Genomic DNA, 15495 nt, shown 5'->3' with positions numbered 1-15495 from the left:
CGCCCCGCGCCCCCCGCCGCCGGCCGCCCGCGGAACCGGCGTCTCGCCCTGCCAGCGGCGCGGTGCGTGAGGAGAGGCGCGGGGCTCGGTGAGGGCCTGCAGGCAGTCTGGGCGGGCAGCCCTGCGGGGATGCGGTGCGCGCCGCGTGCGGGGCGGCGGCGGGATCGGCCCGTCCGTGCGCCGGGACCGTCGCCGTGTCCCCTCTCTGTCAGGGGCAGCGCGGCGTCAGAGAAGGGCGGGAAGCGGCGGGGCGATCGCGGCTGAGGTGGGCTCGGGGGCTGCCCGGGAGCGGCGGCCCGGCCGAGCCCGCCCAGCCCGGCAGGGTGAGGGCAGCGTCCCGGTGTGGGAGGCTGGCGTTCTGTGGGATAGCGGGACTAGGCTGGTGCAGTCCGCGGAGCAGCTGATCCGAGGCACCGCAAAAGTCTTTCCGTTTTCGCTTGTGAGGAGCAGACATTGTTTTCAACATCACTTTAAGGAGTTTACTGGGCTCCGTTTGCCCACAGCTCTCCACAGGAGCCCAGCCGGGCCCCACAGCGTTTCCAAACACCTCGGGCAGCGAGGTCTGTGTGGGAACAACGAATTTTGTGAAGGATCTAGTGAATAAAGTCTTCTCTTCCCTAATGAAGACTTGAATACCAGAATTTAAATCTGGTTACCTATGGAACAAGAGAAATATACAAGACGTACATTTCTCACTTTTTTCGTGACAAAGTGCTGCATTATTAATGAGACAGCGCTGTAACTATTGCCAAGTCTCCTGAAGCCCGCGAGTGCTTTCCAAGGAAATACACAGGGAGTCTCCATAGCAACCAGCGGGCCGCCAGCCTCGGGCTGAGTGGTTATTCTGAGGTGCTGCAGGCTTTGAGAAGCCCCGAGCTGTGTTGTGTTCCACTGTCACCTTTGTGCACGTCGCTGTTGTGAGCTAAACCGGGTTTTTTGGCTCCCAAAGGCACATCTGCCACAGATACCCGTTACTCGATGCTCACAGCAGAACTGTCCAGTGGCACAACACAATTGTTCGCAAGTGCAGCAACAGCTCCGTGCTGCCGCCGTTCAGCCCCTGTTCCTGCTCGGGTCGGGCCGTGCCTGCGGTCGGTAAATCCCGGTCACACCGGGGCCGCTCCCGGGACAGCGCCCGGCCCCGCCGCGCCGCACGGGGGCGCTGTCAGCCCCCGGCCCCGCCGCACGGGGGCGCTGTCAGCCCCCGGCCCCGCCGCACGGGGGCGCCCTGCTCAGGGCGGGAAGCGCCCCCCCCTCATGGCGGGGCCGCCTCAGGCGCTGGCGGTCCTTCCCTCCGTTTCTCTCCCGATTGCGGTGATTTCCCCGCTGCTTTCCGCTCGTCTCGTGTGCCGGTGCCGTATCTGCCGGTCCCGGGATCCGTGGTGCTCCCAGCGGGGCGGGGGCGGCTGCCGCGGCCCCTCACGGCGGGGTTGTGGAGCGGCGTCGTGTGGGTCTGCAGTACTTGTCCATAAACACAACAAGCGTTCAGGGTACACTTGCCTGCTGAAGGGAATCCAGTGCAGTAAAACCAGAAAAATCTTGTAGGGTTTTGTTTCGTTTTCAAGCTGCTTTTGTTTGGTTTTGGTATTTTTTTAGTGGTTTTTTTTGTTTGTTTGTTTGTTTTGGGGTTTTTTTTGTGTTTTTGGTGTTTTGGTTTGTTGTTGTTTGTTTGGTTGTTTGGTTGTTTTTGTTTTGGTTTTTTTTTTTTTTTTTTTGTTTGTTGTTTGTTTTTTTTTTTTTGTTTTTTTTTGGTTTTTTTTGTTTTGAGGGTGTGGTGTTCTATCACACCATAACCAATGCTTATAGAAGAATCCACTTTGGATCTCACACTTAAAAGGAGATGCCTGGTCATAATTCCAGGTACTCTCACAGAGTCAGACTCTTCCCGGGAAGTTGTAGGGTTCCATGCTTGGAGAACTTCTTGCTGGAGCTGGGTGGAACTCATTGTTTTCTTCGTTTCTAAGTGCTTGTGAAGGAGAGGAACATAGTATTAATAAAAAAAAGTGAAAAGGAATCAGCTGCTGATGGTGTCACCCTTGGTTATTAATTTATTTTTAAGTAGGGGCACATAACTTGGAGTAGTTTACTTTTTACAGCACCTTTCTAGCACATTTTTTGTTTAGGTGGGCAGAATTGCTGCCTTAGGATTCAAATAGTTATAACTTTATTACCATTAGATTAAGTCAGCACAGTGTTGCTAAGTGAGATGCAAAAGCTTTTCATGTTAAACATCTGGAATTGCATTGTGATGTTTGAATGCAGCATAAGTCTGAGTGGAAATCTTGTCATTTTTATGATACAGACTGCATTTAGTGCAGATCCATGTGCTGGACTCATCACAAGTGACAGGCACCAGTTAATGCTTTGTCCAAAGTTAATAAACAGCACTGCAGAGCAGAGAGTGCATTTGTACTGCAGGCTTGGAACTACAGTAAATGGAGAAATTCAGGAGCAGGTAAGCAGTAATAAGAAGCTACTATGTTAAAGACCTCGGCTGTAATTTATTTTATATTTATGACATCTTAAGATTTCCATGGGACAGAAGTTGAGTTACTCTCACAGAAGGGCTTATTAGCCTCTGTGGAACTTTGTTAGCCAGAAAATGTTCCTCTTAAAAGCAAAGTAAAAAACAATGAACACCTAACTCCCAAACTGATCATGAAACAACTTTATGTGGGTTTACATTATCATAACACTTACTTATAAAACTGATGTTCTTGAGCTTGAAATACTAGACTGGAACATAACTTGGACACAGCTGTTGGCCCAAGCACAGATTTACTCCATGTCAGTTCTCTTATTCTTCCCATGCTTTTGTTTTCCAACTTTAAAAGGGAGAAATGATCCTTCTTTGACTTTTATTTTTCATGGTCACTTGCCATGAATTTTGGAGGACATAGGTGTCATAATTAAATATGTGTAGCACATAACAATGTTCCAAATAGAGAAATAATCTGTTTAAAAAGTACATATGTTGGAAAATTATTAGATACTCTCACACCTTAAACTTTGATACAAAGCTTCTGCATGTTTTACCCAGGTTTGATTTTTTCAGTTCCTTTGTGTAAGGCTGGCATTGCCTATGGTCAGATCAGGTTTACCTTGGGGGCAGATGAAATAGTTTCAGAGGGAGTTGGGCCTAATAGGTGTGTACAAGAACTTGTGCTGAAAACTGTTTTGCATTGATTTTAAAGTGCCTGAAACTCCTCTTCAGACATGCATTGAGGTGCCTTAGAGTTGCCTTAACTGCACATCTTGATGTGAACAGAATTCTTTTGGCTGCTGGACAGGGCCTGCCTCTTTCAGAAACATTCAGACAATATTCTATAGAACAAGAATTTCTCACACAAAATACAGGTCTTGTTTTCTTCCATTAACTTTTATTTTTAACTCTTGCCTGCTGGAACAAACCAAAAATACTGTATTTCCTCCCAGTGATTTGTTGTTAATAGTGGTTATTCAGTTGAACTTTTGAAATTTGCATTGTTCCAGTCACTTTGTGAAAACAACATTTTCTTCTGGCTGCAGCCATGTTTTCCCTAGCTCAGTTCAGGAGATCGTTAGAGTGAGATTTCAGGTTATCTTCTTCTGTTGCCTCTTCTGGAACTCAAGAATGTGTTTGTGTTTCTAGTGTGCAAATTTTCAGGGTGGTGGCAGCATTTGTTTTGGGAAAGAGGCTTCAATGGAACCGGTGCAGCAAGTTTTATCTGCATAGGGGGTTTTTTTATCCTTGTTTTCAGAAAATTACCAAGAAAAAACATTTAGAATTCATAAAAACACACTTGTTATTTTTCAGATTAGAACTACACATGAAAGTAAACTGTGTGATAGAAAAATATGTCTAATTTTGTTTTTTAATGATGAATATGTAAAAACAGGAAGAGATTTTCAGTTGTTTTTTTTTTTAAGGAGAAATACAGTTAAAATATGAACAAAACTAGGAAAGAGCTTGTAAAAGAGCATTTTGTGTTAAAATAGAAATCTCACTTCAGTTCACTAGTGCTGAAGAGAATTTATCAGCAGTAGGCAGAATACCTTGATGTGTTTGAGACTAAAAGGCAGAGAACCACAGTCAGAGCTTCTCTGTCAAGACACTCTGTGCACACACAAATGCATTTCAGGGATTTCTCATTTCAGCTTTAGAGGAGAAAAGCATTGTCTGTGACATGATCACACTGAAATGTATCTTCCTGGTTGTGTTGGGGAAAGTTTAAAATTCCAGATACTGAAAAGCACCTGATAAAGAAACAACAAATGTTTTAGCATTTTGTAGCTGTCTTCTGAGTTTGATTAGATACTTTTGTTACAGACCAGCTATTGCAATAATGCCACTTCTCTGCAGGTAATACAGTTTTCCACAAAATATTTCTTCTTTCCTTTTAAGTTCAAAATCCCTGAAGATGGATGAGATCCAGCAACCACCCGAGCACCAAGTTCATGCAGCTGGACAATCTGCTGCTCCCCAGTCTGCAACACATGAATTTCAGGACAGAGGTCACAACAAGCCAGGTCAAGATGGGTGTACCCAGAGTCAAAGAAGAATGTTAAAAAAATTCCAAAGCAGGTGATAAGTACTAAACATATTTTTCACTAAATGGAGCAGGGGATCAGACCTGAAAATGTCTGGGTTTAGTACTACCAGTGTAGGTTGCAGCAGAAGTTTTAGTTCATGGCCATGACAGACAGTTCTGAGGGTGCTTTGTGGTAACTTGAGGACGAGATTGACACTCAGATTTAATGTATTTTTTACTTTCAAAGGTAATTTTAAAAATGGCTATTTAATAATATCCTTTGATACACTGCCAGGGGTCATGATTTCTTCTTGCCCTCTTCTAGTGTTTTTTTTTTTTTTTGTTTGTTTGTTAAAAGAACCTTGACAAAGGTGGGATGTAATTGTGTAGAGATTAAAAGCCCATCATTTGTTGAGCAGCTCAGACCTGCTGAAGGAGCGAGGCCCCCCTTCCTGGCTGAGTGCTGTAACTAATTACCTTGTGAAGCCTTTGGTGCTTATTGGGGCCCTCCATGTGCCAGCTAACTCTGAAATCCATTGGGAAAAGAGAGGGGAAGGGTGATAGGGTCACAGTAACACATTAGTGAGCTGAGCTGGTGCTGGGAGAAGCCTGTGGAGATGTGGAACTGCTGAGGAAGGTGGGGAGAAAAAAGATTTCCTGGCTTCAGGAAGAGCTAGACATTAGATTGGCTGAAGTATTCTGGACTCAGCTGGCTGACCTGGTGAAACAGTGATGTTGGCACAGTGAAACCTCAGAGAGGGCTCCCAGCCAGCCAGCACCCTGCTCAGAGTACCACGGGTGGGAGAGGGCTGCTGGGAAGGCATTTTGGCTACCCAGCATTCCTAAAGAAGTACATCCCAATTCAAGTTTTGCAGTTCTGCTTGGGCCTCTTTATGCTTTATGAATTGCTCTGTTACAGGTACTAATTTCAGGGTCTACATATTTCATAAATGCATTGATCTCTGAAAACTAGACCCTTGCTTTTATTACTGAAACTAATAAAAATTCCTATTTTCAGTACTGCCTGGGAATTTGCAGAGGAGGAGTTCAAAGGCAACTAATCTTTCCTTGTATTCCAGATACCTAGCAAGGAAGTTTTTCTATCAGTGGGCAAAAATAACATTTGGACAAGTTCTCCCTTCCAAAGCCAGGTAGATAAAATTACAGAACTCAGAGGTGGAGTTATTTTGTTTGGTTTTTGTTTTGTATTTTTATTAATTTGTTTTGTTTTTGGGTTTTTTGTTTTGGGTTTTTTTTAATGGGTTAGTGGTAAACCACTGGGCTAAGAGAGTACTGGCTGCCAAGAAAATATTTAGATGTATTTTGAGATCACTTGAAGATTTGCTTTGGGTACCTTTCTTGCTCTTTTTTTTTGTTGTTGTTGTTTGTTTTTAATAATCATGGTTAAAATTCTATTAACCAAATTCATAGGAACTGTGTTTTGATAAAGTTAACCAGTATGTGCATATAAATGATGGGATGTGATTGGGATACCTGCTTTAAATTTAACTGTTTCCCAGAGTTATGATGACAGATTTCACAGACTGTTCTGAGTTGGAAAGGACCCACATGGATCCAACTCTTAACAGTTAACTCAGCTAACTGAACTGAAATTCAGTTAATATTACTGTTTGCACTGTTGTTCTTAATCTGTATCTGTGTGTGTGTGGTATCTGTCTGACTTGGAAATACCTGTGGCAGATAATTCCTTTCTGCTGTCAGTGTTCTGTGAGCTACTGGAACCCCATGCTTTGATATTCATTTCTTGTTTTGCATTAATTTGCATGTTCATTCTTGCTTGACCACACCCTTGGGAGCTGAAGGAGTTCCCAGTGGGAGGACATGGATTTGGAGTAAGATCAGGTCCTTAGTCATTCAGTTTCATTTTTCTGTATCAAATATATTCTGTTTCTGCCTTTGTTGATAAATGGAAGTTGTCCTGTGAACCTCACCATTCCTCTTGTCCCATCTACTGACTTGGCACTTCTTTGGCTGTCTCTCAAGTCAGCACAATGATGAAATTATTTTTTAGGGGAAGTAGGTTTTATAAAGACCAGCAAGGAACACAAGCAATAATGAATTGCCTTTCTAGATTTAAAAGTCCCCAGTTCTCCATAGCTGTAATACCTGTTAATGCGTGTGCAATACTGTTAATACACCAAGTCCAAAAAAAATAACACATAGTTAATTTCTTTTTTCTTTTTTCCTTTTCTGCATGAGTGCTTGGAATGGCTTAGCAGCTTGGCTTGGGGTAGGTGGCTGTAAATTGCAGCTTGTGAGAGGATTGATGTGTTTCACTGAGAGACCTCTATGTGTTCTGGGCATAATTCTGCTGTTGTTGCATGATAAAAACATCAGAGTATTATAAAATCTGTTTTAGCTTTTGTATTTATTTATATATATAAAATATTTTGTGTTAAAGTAGCAAAGAACAAAATTAGAAAGAAAAATACATGTATTGTTATCTACTGTTCTGGTTGTTAAGAGTAAAACTCAGAACTGAGGACAAAAGATGTGAATAGGTCTCAAGTCAGCTGGTACTCTGATGTTTGACAACATCTGTCCTTTATTCCTTGTCTTTATGTGAAGTATTTACAGTCAGTAGAGTGTTTGCTTCTTGCAGTTCTTCACAGGGTCTTGAAATAAAGTGTCACAGTAGGGAAGTGGTTTTAAATGCAATTAGATGTTGTTAGGCTAATCAGGCAAGCCTGGAGAAGAGGTGGTGTAATCTTCCTTAAAACTGATTTGTGGTCATTCTGGAAACCTGTATGACGTTTCTTCTGTCCATGTCCTTCAACTGTTTAGATGTTTTTATGAACAGAAGATTCTTCAAAAAACGTTTAGAGAGTGGAAGGAGCAGTGGACACTTTGCAGAGAAAGGGAGCTCAACCTCAAAGCAGACAACCATCACAGGTTAGTGAAATGACTTCCCTTTGGGGTGTGTATGAGACATTTTCTGAAGGAGTTTTCAGTACCAGTGAGCAAATTCCATCCATGGTACATCTAGGCCAAAAGCAATCTTTTCATTGCTTATTTTAATATTTTACTGAATGGCACTTCTTTAATTTTTCAGGCATTTACTCCTTAATTTGATATTCAAGGCTTGGAGAGCCTATGTATGCCAACAGCAAGGAAAGAGGAACAAGTATTATGTTGCAGAGTCTCATGGTAAGTGAAGTGATGGTAATTAGCAGTATTTGGGGGCATACTGAGATGGGAATATCCACAGGGAATTTTTTACCAGAATCTGTGTCCCCTGGGCCTGTTTGCACCCTGAGCTCCCCCACCCCATGGTAGTGCAATGTTTGCAGGAGCAGATGGCAGGAGGGTTCTGTTATAGGGGTGTAGCTACATAGTTATTTAGGGATGTCAGTGAATAAGCTTAAGAGCCTCTCCATCTGCTCTGGATTGCACTGGTTGTTTTTGAGCAGGTGGCTTGATTTTTGGTTAGTTTTTAGGGTTTTTTTTTTACTTAATCACAATATGTTTTCAAATAGATGTTTTTTGATCAAATGTTTTACTGGAATTCTCTGTCAACTGTTGCTATAGACATCAGATAGTAATTCCTTGTGCTTTTAACAGCACTTATTTTATATCTATTGACTGTTCCTTCCAGCTTGTGATTGAAAGAAGCCCAAACTTTTGAAGTGCCCTTTGTCTTCTTGTGTAGGTTCTTTGCTCTGCAAGGGATTTGACTTGGAGCTGTCTGTACTGGTAGCAACTTTCCTGGGTTCAGGGAATATGTTTTGGTGAAGGGAGATTTCCCCTTGTTTAAAGATGATACTGAGGTTTTGTTATTTGCAGAATAAGTTAACTGCTCTCTTTGCACATGAACATAGCCTCAGAATGTCCCAGAGCCTGGTACCTTTGGACACAAAGTGACAGGCTACTCAGACTTCTTTCTTACTGAGTGAGGCCAGAGTATTTACAGCAGAAGCTGTGTGTTACTTGCTCAAAATAGAAAAAGGTGACCTGTTTCAAGGTAGGTTAATGCTTGATTCACAAGGAAATCCTAAAAAAGAAAAGCCTGGGGTTCTTTTATGTGTGTGTGTGAAGTGGCATAGAGTTGATGTGAGTTTTTTCTAATAACATTGCTTTAGTAGTGTCAGTTCTGACAAGCCAACCTGCTGTGAGGAGAATATGCAGTGTGCTGCACTAAGTGGTAAACTGGAATTTGTGACACCACTTCTGTTTTTAGCTGCATGACCAGCCTGCTAAATAAAGTTGACTTGTTTCTGGTTCATTTCTCTGCTTGTAGGAGAGAATAACTCTTGAAAAGCAACTGATGAACCTGATACGCTTTTTTATTTTTAAACAAACCAAAGAGAATCCCCTAATTCTTACCCAGTACAGTCGTTATGCTGACTATTGTTCTGCAGTTATTTCCCCTGTAGGCACTGAAGACAAAGCGGTTATCGGCCATTGTCCGATAATTCACGCTGCTCTGAACAAGTGCCACGGACCGTGCTGTCAGCGATTCTGACACTCCTCCCTGTGACATCCTCGACCACAGGGAGGGTCGCTGTCATTTCAGGCTTTTCCACAAGGTGTCCCTGCAGGTTGAGGCCACAGAGTCGGGGGCGAGCTGTGATGGAGTAGTTAAGATGTGCCAGATTCCAGAACTTAAGATGCTGCCGTTTTTTGTTGTGCACAGCAAAGAAGCAAACTCTGCTCAGGACCTGGCAGCACTGGCTGGTTTATGTTGATGTTCAAAGGACAAAACAGGGGATGCAGTCTGTGGCACTGGCATTCAGGACAAGAAGCTGTTTGCGGTAAGGATGGAATACAAACAGGCAGAGGCACTGGCCATAAGGCCATGACTTTTATCTGTTATGTTATCTTTTCCTAAAAGATAAAAAGTCACACCATGGCTTCGTTCAGTGTTTGATTTTTCTTTTAAGAACTCTGTTCTTTTCTGGGATGTGTGAGTTCTTCTGGCACACCCAGACTGTGAATTTAAGAGACATTATACAGCAGCTTGCCAATGCTGCTGATGGGAGCTACAATGCTAATGGGGGCCTACAGGAAGGCTGGAGGGTGACTTTTGGAAGGGCATCCAGTGAGAGGACAAAGGGGAATGGCTTTAAGTTGAAAGAGGGTAGATTTAGATTGAACGGTAGGAAGAAATTCTTTACTCTGAGGGTGGTGAGGCACAGATCTGGAGATTACCCAGAGATGATGTTGATGCCCCATCCCTGGAAGTGTTCAAAGTCAGTTTGGATTGTCAGTTTGGACTTGGAGCAGTGTGGGAAATGGAAAGTGCCTCTGGCCATGGCAGGGGATTGGAACAAGATGATCTTTAAGGTCCCTTCCAACCCAACCCATTTGGTAGTTCTTTGAAAAGATTGTTGTTCATACCTTTTTCCAGTCAGATGAAAGTGATTTCTTGCACCAAATTACGGCACCTCTATTTGAACTTGTCTGTAACATTGTTTTGGCAGCATTTCATGGGCACTGTGGAGAAGACAGCATTACCAAAAATGCTCTGGACATAAAATGAATATTTTGGCTCTGCAGCATTGGGCCCAGAGCCTGCAATTTCGAGTAAGTCTCTGGAGCTTCAGCTACTGCCATTTCTAATGTTCAAGTTGCACACATGTGAAAATGTTGCAGATGAATAGAAATTGGGTCTTGTACTTATTTACTTTGAAAATTGCAGTACTTATGATGGAATATCATATCAGGACATGGGGAAATGCAATGAAGCTGTGTCAGGGCAAGTTCAGACTGGACATCAGGGAAAGGAAATTCCTGAGAGGGTGGTCAGTCCCTGGAACAGACTCCCCAGGAAAGTGGTTACAGCACCAAACCTGTCAGAGTTCAAGGTGCATCAAGTCCAACTTCCTTCTTGCAGGACAACTTAAAGCTGAATCAAATGACTGAGAGTGTTGTCCAGATGGTTGAGCTCAGCTGGAGTGAAGACAGCATGGGTTTCTTTTTTTCTTTCACTGAAACTGTGGCTTTTTATCCATTTCATTAAAAAGAAGGGATGGTATTTAATTTGACCTGCACAGTAAGATGCAGCATGGCAAATGCACTGTAAAATGCAACATGGAAATTGACCTACAATGTAAGATGCAACAATACTGGCTTAGGGCAGTATTCTGCTAAGGAAAGAAACTTGTGACTTGGGAGTCTTATAATATCTCATGATGTGAGTCCCTTTTATATGAAAACAATCTGCAAGAAAGCCTGATGGCAAAAGAAAAGTATTATGTTGGTCTTTTTAATGGGAGAAAGTTTGGAAGTATTTAAAAGAGTGAAAAAATCTTTGACATTTTCTATCCTGACATTCCTTTGGTGTTTGTTTGGGTTTTCCCCCTTTTTTAGGGGGAACCTCATTGCTCACGGCTTTCACTGACATTTTCTATCCTGACATTCCTTTTGGTGTTTGTTTGGGTTTTCCCCCTTTTTTTTGGGGAGAACCTCATTGCTCACGGCTTTCACTTTGGAACTTATATGGCATTTCTTATTGCGTGTGTGTTCTTCCTCTCTTCCTCTTTGTTCTACTTCTCTGATCTTGTCTGTTTCTTCCCCTTACTACTCTTGCCCCTTAATTGTTCCTTCAGGCTTGGTTGCAGTGGCGAGAGCTGTATTCACACAGCCAGAATGAAAAGCAGAAGGACACCAGGGCAGTAACTCACCATCAGCACTGGGAGCTGAGGAGGTGCATGGGAGCATGGCTGGGGTACCTGAACCTCCACAGAACAAAGAAACGCCAGAATGGTGAGTGAAAATGGTGAGTTGGGACAGAACAGGGCTCAGCCCTTTGCTGAGGGCATGGTGATGGCTTTTTCTGTTCCAGGAGACACTGTAGTGTCTCTGCCCACCCAGGTCATGAGATGCAGCTTGGGCTGTGCACTGACAGACCTGGCTGGCTTAGTTCATATGCTGGACTGTCAGGAAGATCAGCTGATTTCCACAGGATTTAAAAGAAAATGCTTTACAATTCCCTTGATGAAAACTTGCATATTGTCTCTTGGATTTTGGCTGAGATATCTGTGAGATGGATGTATTCAAGACTTTGATCAGTCAGACTCGGAACTTTCTTGATAATCAGTCAAATCACAACTGCTGTAGGATTGTAAAGATTATTACCAGTTCCTTTGTTTCTTCCCTTGAATGGGAACAAGTTCAGATATTTGTATTGATTGCTTTTTGATTGGTGGCAGCAGAAAATAATCTAGCTTGGATATGTAGGAACTAGTAATAGGAGTATGCTGAAATGTGAGCAAGTTTGAGTGTTGCACAAGTAATGCATTGTCCTAACTTCCCTCTCTTAAGCCAGCACAGTAGGTTACTGCTTTAAAACTGCCTTTGATCAATAGGAAGAATATGATCTCTATCTGAGTGTTAATGTGAATTCTCGTAACCATTTCTCAGTGTTAGAGCTCATGTCACTTGTGAGCCAGTGGCTCAGATGCCAGGATCTCATCTGAAAGGAATGAGCCTGGGACAGAGCAAGCCATGAGTGATTTGTGTTTGTCTTCCAGAGCTGGCCCAAGAGTTTCACCGAAGCAGGATGCTCCGGAGGTGCTTCTCTGATTGGCAGCTGTCATGGGAGTGCAGGAGAAGAATGCATGCTCATGGAAGGGACCTGGAAAAACAAGCAGAAAGGATTGCCTTATGGAGAGCCTTTGCACACTGGAAGCATTGTATCCTGGCTGTGTTTAGTCCCTAGCAAAGCCACGTTAGAAGCATTCCTGCAGGGGGAAGATCCAGTTAATAAGCAGGAACGTTGTGCAGTAGCACGAGTGACAACAAACATGTTGTCATTAGGTGTTTGTAATGCCGTACTAACAATTAAACTGTTGTAATTACAGTATATTAGCAGCTGTATAAGAGTATATTAGAGCCTGCAGAAGATAATTTATGGTTGTTACTTAAGAGTGAATCAGAAATATATTGTAATAAGTCAGCAAAATCTAAAAGTTTAACTGTAGTCAAAACTTCTGCAGATAGCAGTGCTGGACATTCAAACATTGAAGGCAATTTAGATGGAGATGTAGTGCCCCTCTGTGGGAGAAGATTGTTCTGTGTAAAACATACTTTAACTCAGTGACAGATGTTGTGCTGTGTGTGGAAGAGGCTCAGCAGTGTGAGCTGGCTGAAAAGCACTACAAGTGTCACCTGTTGGTAAGAGCAGTTATGTGCTGGGTGGCAGGGGCTGTGGAGTGTCCCTGAGTGCAGTGTAACACTGACAGTGCTGAGCGGGTGCTAAGTGGGAGATACACCAGGTTTCTAAATTTCAGCTATTCTGGAGTCTGCCAGCTGAATCCAAATGGGGAAACTGTGCTGATCTCCAGAACAGCTATTCATCCATTTGGGAAACTGGTGAAGTAGATTGATCTTGAGAGTGATGGGTTACCTGCTCCCTGGTACTCCACCATGAGACTGACTTCTCCCCTTGATTTTTTTATTCTTTTTCTTACGCTGTTTGCTACAAGAATTATTTTTTCTTCTCTGCAGTAATGTGTGCATGGTGGTTTTCACAGGAGACCAAAGATAGCTTGCTGCAGGTGCAAGTAGTTGATGTTTTGGGGTTTTGTTTAAGTTTTTAGGATTTTTTAAAAGAAAAAACAGTCCCTGAAGGCTATGTGAAAGGTGGGCACAAGCAAGCCTCCAGCTTTTTGGACTGAACTATTTTCAAGGTTGGATCAGTACGGGTCATTAAAAAAGTACCAATAAACTGGTTTGGATCATGAAGTGAAAACATTAGTGATTATAAAAGCAGGATAATTAGTGATTTGAAGCAGGATGCTCTCATAATACTATTTACCATATTCTGCCCCCACTCAAGGGATTCTAGGATTGTACATCAGTTCTAAATTATCTGATTTGGATTATTTGGATTAATGAAAGTTGTGTTTATTTCTTGTGGTTACAGGAACTTGGCCTTAAGGGTCTTCGGCAGAACGTCCTGGACACTCGTCTTCAGAGAATGAGAACAAATCTGTCATCCTGTCAGCATCGAGTTACAGTGAGTTTGACTTTCTGTCAGTTTGTCTTGAGCTGTCTATTGACTTCCACTATCACCTACAAAGTACTTTTTTATTACAGCAGTAGCTTTAAATACTGATAGCCACAGAAAATCTGTGTGAGTCAACTGCGACTCTTATGTATGTTTAGTTTTTGATTCCCCTGTGTTTATGGCGGATTTTTTCTTTTACCAGAAAAACTTGTAGGAGGTTAAAAAGTTTGGTATATGAAGCAGTGCAGGAGACAACCATTGCAATATGCAGTTTGTTAGGACTTCAACAATTTATTTATTTGCATTCTTCTCCTCACTGGATATCTTTGGGGGGGGTTTAGTGTCTTTCTTATTTTATTTCAGGTGCTGCAGAAGTACTGGAACCGTTGGAAGTCCCGTTTGGAAGAGAAGGAGGAAGAACAGCAGCAGGCCTTCACAGCAGTGGCTCATGCCCGTTACAGGTATGCAGTGAAATATTAACACAGACTTGCACAAATGTGGAATCTGCACCTTTGATTCTCTTCTTAAGTATGGTAATACCTTTGGGGGCATAACTTAATGGCAGCTGCTCTGACATTTTCTGTGAGTAATGAACAGTTTATATCTCGTGTAACAGCAGCAGGCCTTCACAGCAGTGGCTCATGCCCGTTACAGGTATGCAGTGAAATATTAACACAGACTTCTACAAATGTGGAATCTGTGGGCCTTTGATTCTCTTCTGAAGTATAGTAATACCTTCGGGGGCATAACTTAATGGCAACTGCTCTGACATTTTCTGTGAGAAGTGAACAATTTATATGTCGTGCTTCTCTCTGGATGTAAGAGGGAGATTGGTTAAGCCTAGCTCTGAGGTTCATTTAGTCAGCTGGCATTCAAAAGACCAGTATGTTTTCTGGAGGAATTGTCTCCTGTGTGCTGACATTGTCCCTTTTTGCTTGCCAGGAGGGTGTTGATGAGACAGGTATTTGACACATGGTGGCTGAAGGCCAGAAAGCTGCAAGAATATCGAATGGAAGAGAAGAGGGTAAATGGAACTCTTGTGTCTTGCTTAGGAAGTAGAGGGGATGATTTCACAGTCACTGAATATGAGTTAGCATGAGATGGACTTGGTTGTTGTAAATTCCCTTTGTTGTAAATTCCCTTTTCCCTGGTGAGGGAATTAGAATATCGAATGGAAGAGAAGAGGGTAAATGGAACTCTTGTGTCTTGCTTAGGAAATAGAGGGGATGATTTCACAGTCACTGTCTGAATATGAGTTAGCATGAGATGGACTTAGTTGTTGTAAATTCCCTTTTCCCCGGTGAGGGAATCAAGTTAGGGGAAAGGGATTACAACCAGTATTTACTGATCACCTTTTTTAAGTTAAGCAGTTTGTTAGTAATAGAAACAAGTTATTATTAGAGGATTGCCATTCACATAGCTCATTCAGTTATTCACTCACACTGTAAATGTGTGTGTGCTCTCTCTCTCACACGGTCTCATAGTTCTTTGTTGAAATAATAATAATATTACTAAATGGCCAACCCCAGTCATTTAAGAAGTGCAGGGTTGTACTGAGAAATGAGCTGCTTCTAGGTAGGTGTCCATAAAGTTCTTTACAGGGCCCTTCATTTTTTAAAGGGGGTGTCTGTGTGTATATATATATGTACATATAGTCCTGGAGTCTTTACATGTAGCAGGCACTATGGCCTTTATGTGGTCTCTTACAGAACTCCAAGTTGCCAGTAGCACATGTGGGTGTCTGTGCAGATATGGCTCACCCTTGGTGAAGGGAGATTATCAGTTCTTGTACATTCAACAGGACTGGTTTCTGGAGCTTATCAGTTCTTAAGAGTCCTTCACATGCTATTTATCAGCTTGTGTTTTTCCTCTCTTTGGCTTGCTGTTTTTTGGTAACAGCTCCTCCACTCACATGCACACAGGTAGCTACAGAGCACGTTACATAGCCTCACCACAAAGGGGCTTTGGTGGTGTGTCCATTGCTGTTCAACCTCAGAAAAACAAACATTGGGC

The 15495-nt window shown here is 42.7% G+C and overlaps 1 protein-coding gene across 9 annotated transcripts in view; it reads left to right on the top strand.

Annotated features, from left to right (window-relative positions):
• Positions 1-15495, top strand: part of SFI1 (SFI1 centrin binding protein) — a 29896-nt gene continuing 14401 nt past the window's right edge. For 3 of the 9 annotated variants that reach the window (XM_039725912.1, XM_039725908.1, XM_039725909.1), the window contains exons 1-14: positions 101-1541; positions 2303-2455; positions 4385-4564; positions 5591-5662; positions 7317-7424; positions 7585-7679; positions 9166-9283; positions 9953-10055; positions 11081-11237; positions 12005-12166; positions 12577-12647; positions 13399-13491; positions 13846-13943; positions 14425-14506. In XM_039725912.1, the coding sequence (XP_039581846.1) occupies positions 2436-2455; positions 4385-4564; positions 5591-5662; positions 7317-7424; positions 7585-7679; positions 9166-9283; positions 9953-10055; positions 11081-11237; positions 12005-12166; positions 12577-12647; positions 13399-13491; positions 13846-13943; positions 14425-14506 (1359 nt within the window). In that variant the 5' untranslated portion in view covers positions 101-1541; positions 2303-2435. The other 6 variants (XM_039725907.1, XM_039725906.1, XM_039725910.1 and 3 more) reach the window with 6 other exon arrangements.

This window comes from Passer montanus, unplaced genomic scaffold (assembly GCF_014805655.1).
Source record: "Passer montanus isolate IOZ18808 unplaced genomic scaffold, ASM1480565v1 scaffold57, whole genome shotgun sequence".
Classification (NCBI taxonomy): domain Eukaryota; kingdom Metazoa; phylum Chordata; class Aves; order Passeriformes; family Passeridae; genus Passer; species Passer montanus.
This window is presented reverse-complemented; position numbering and strand designations above follow the sequence as displayed.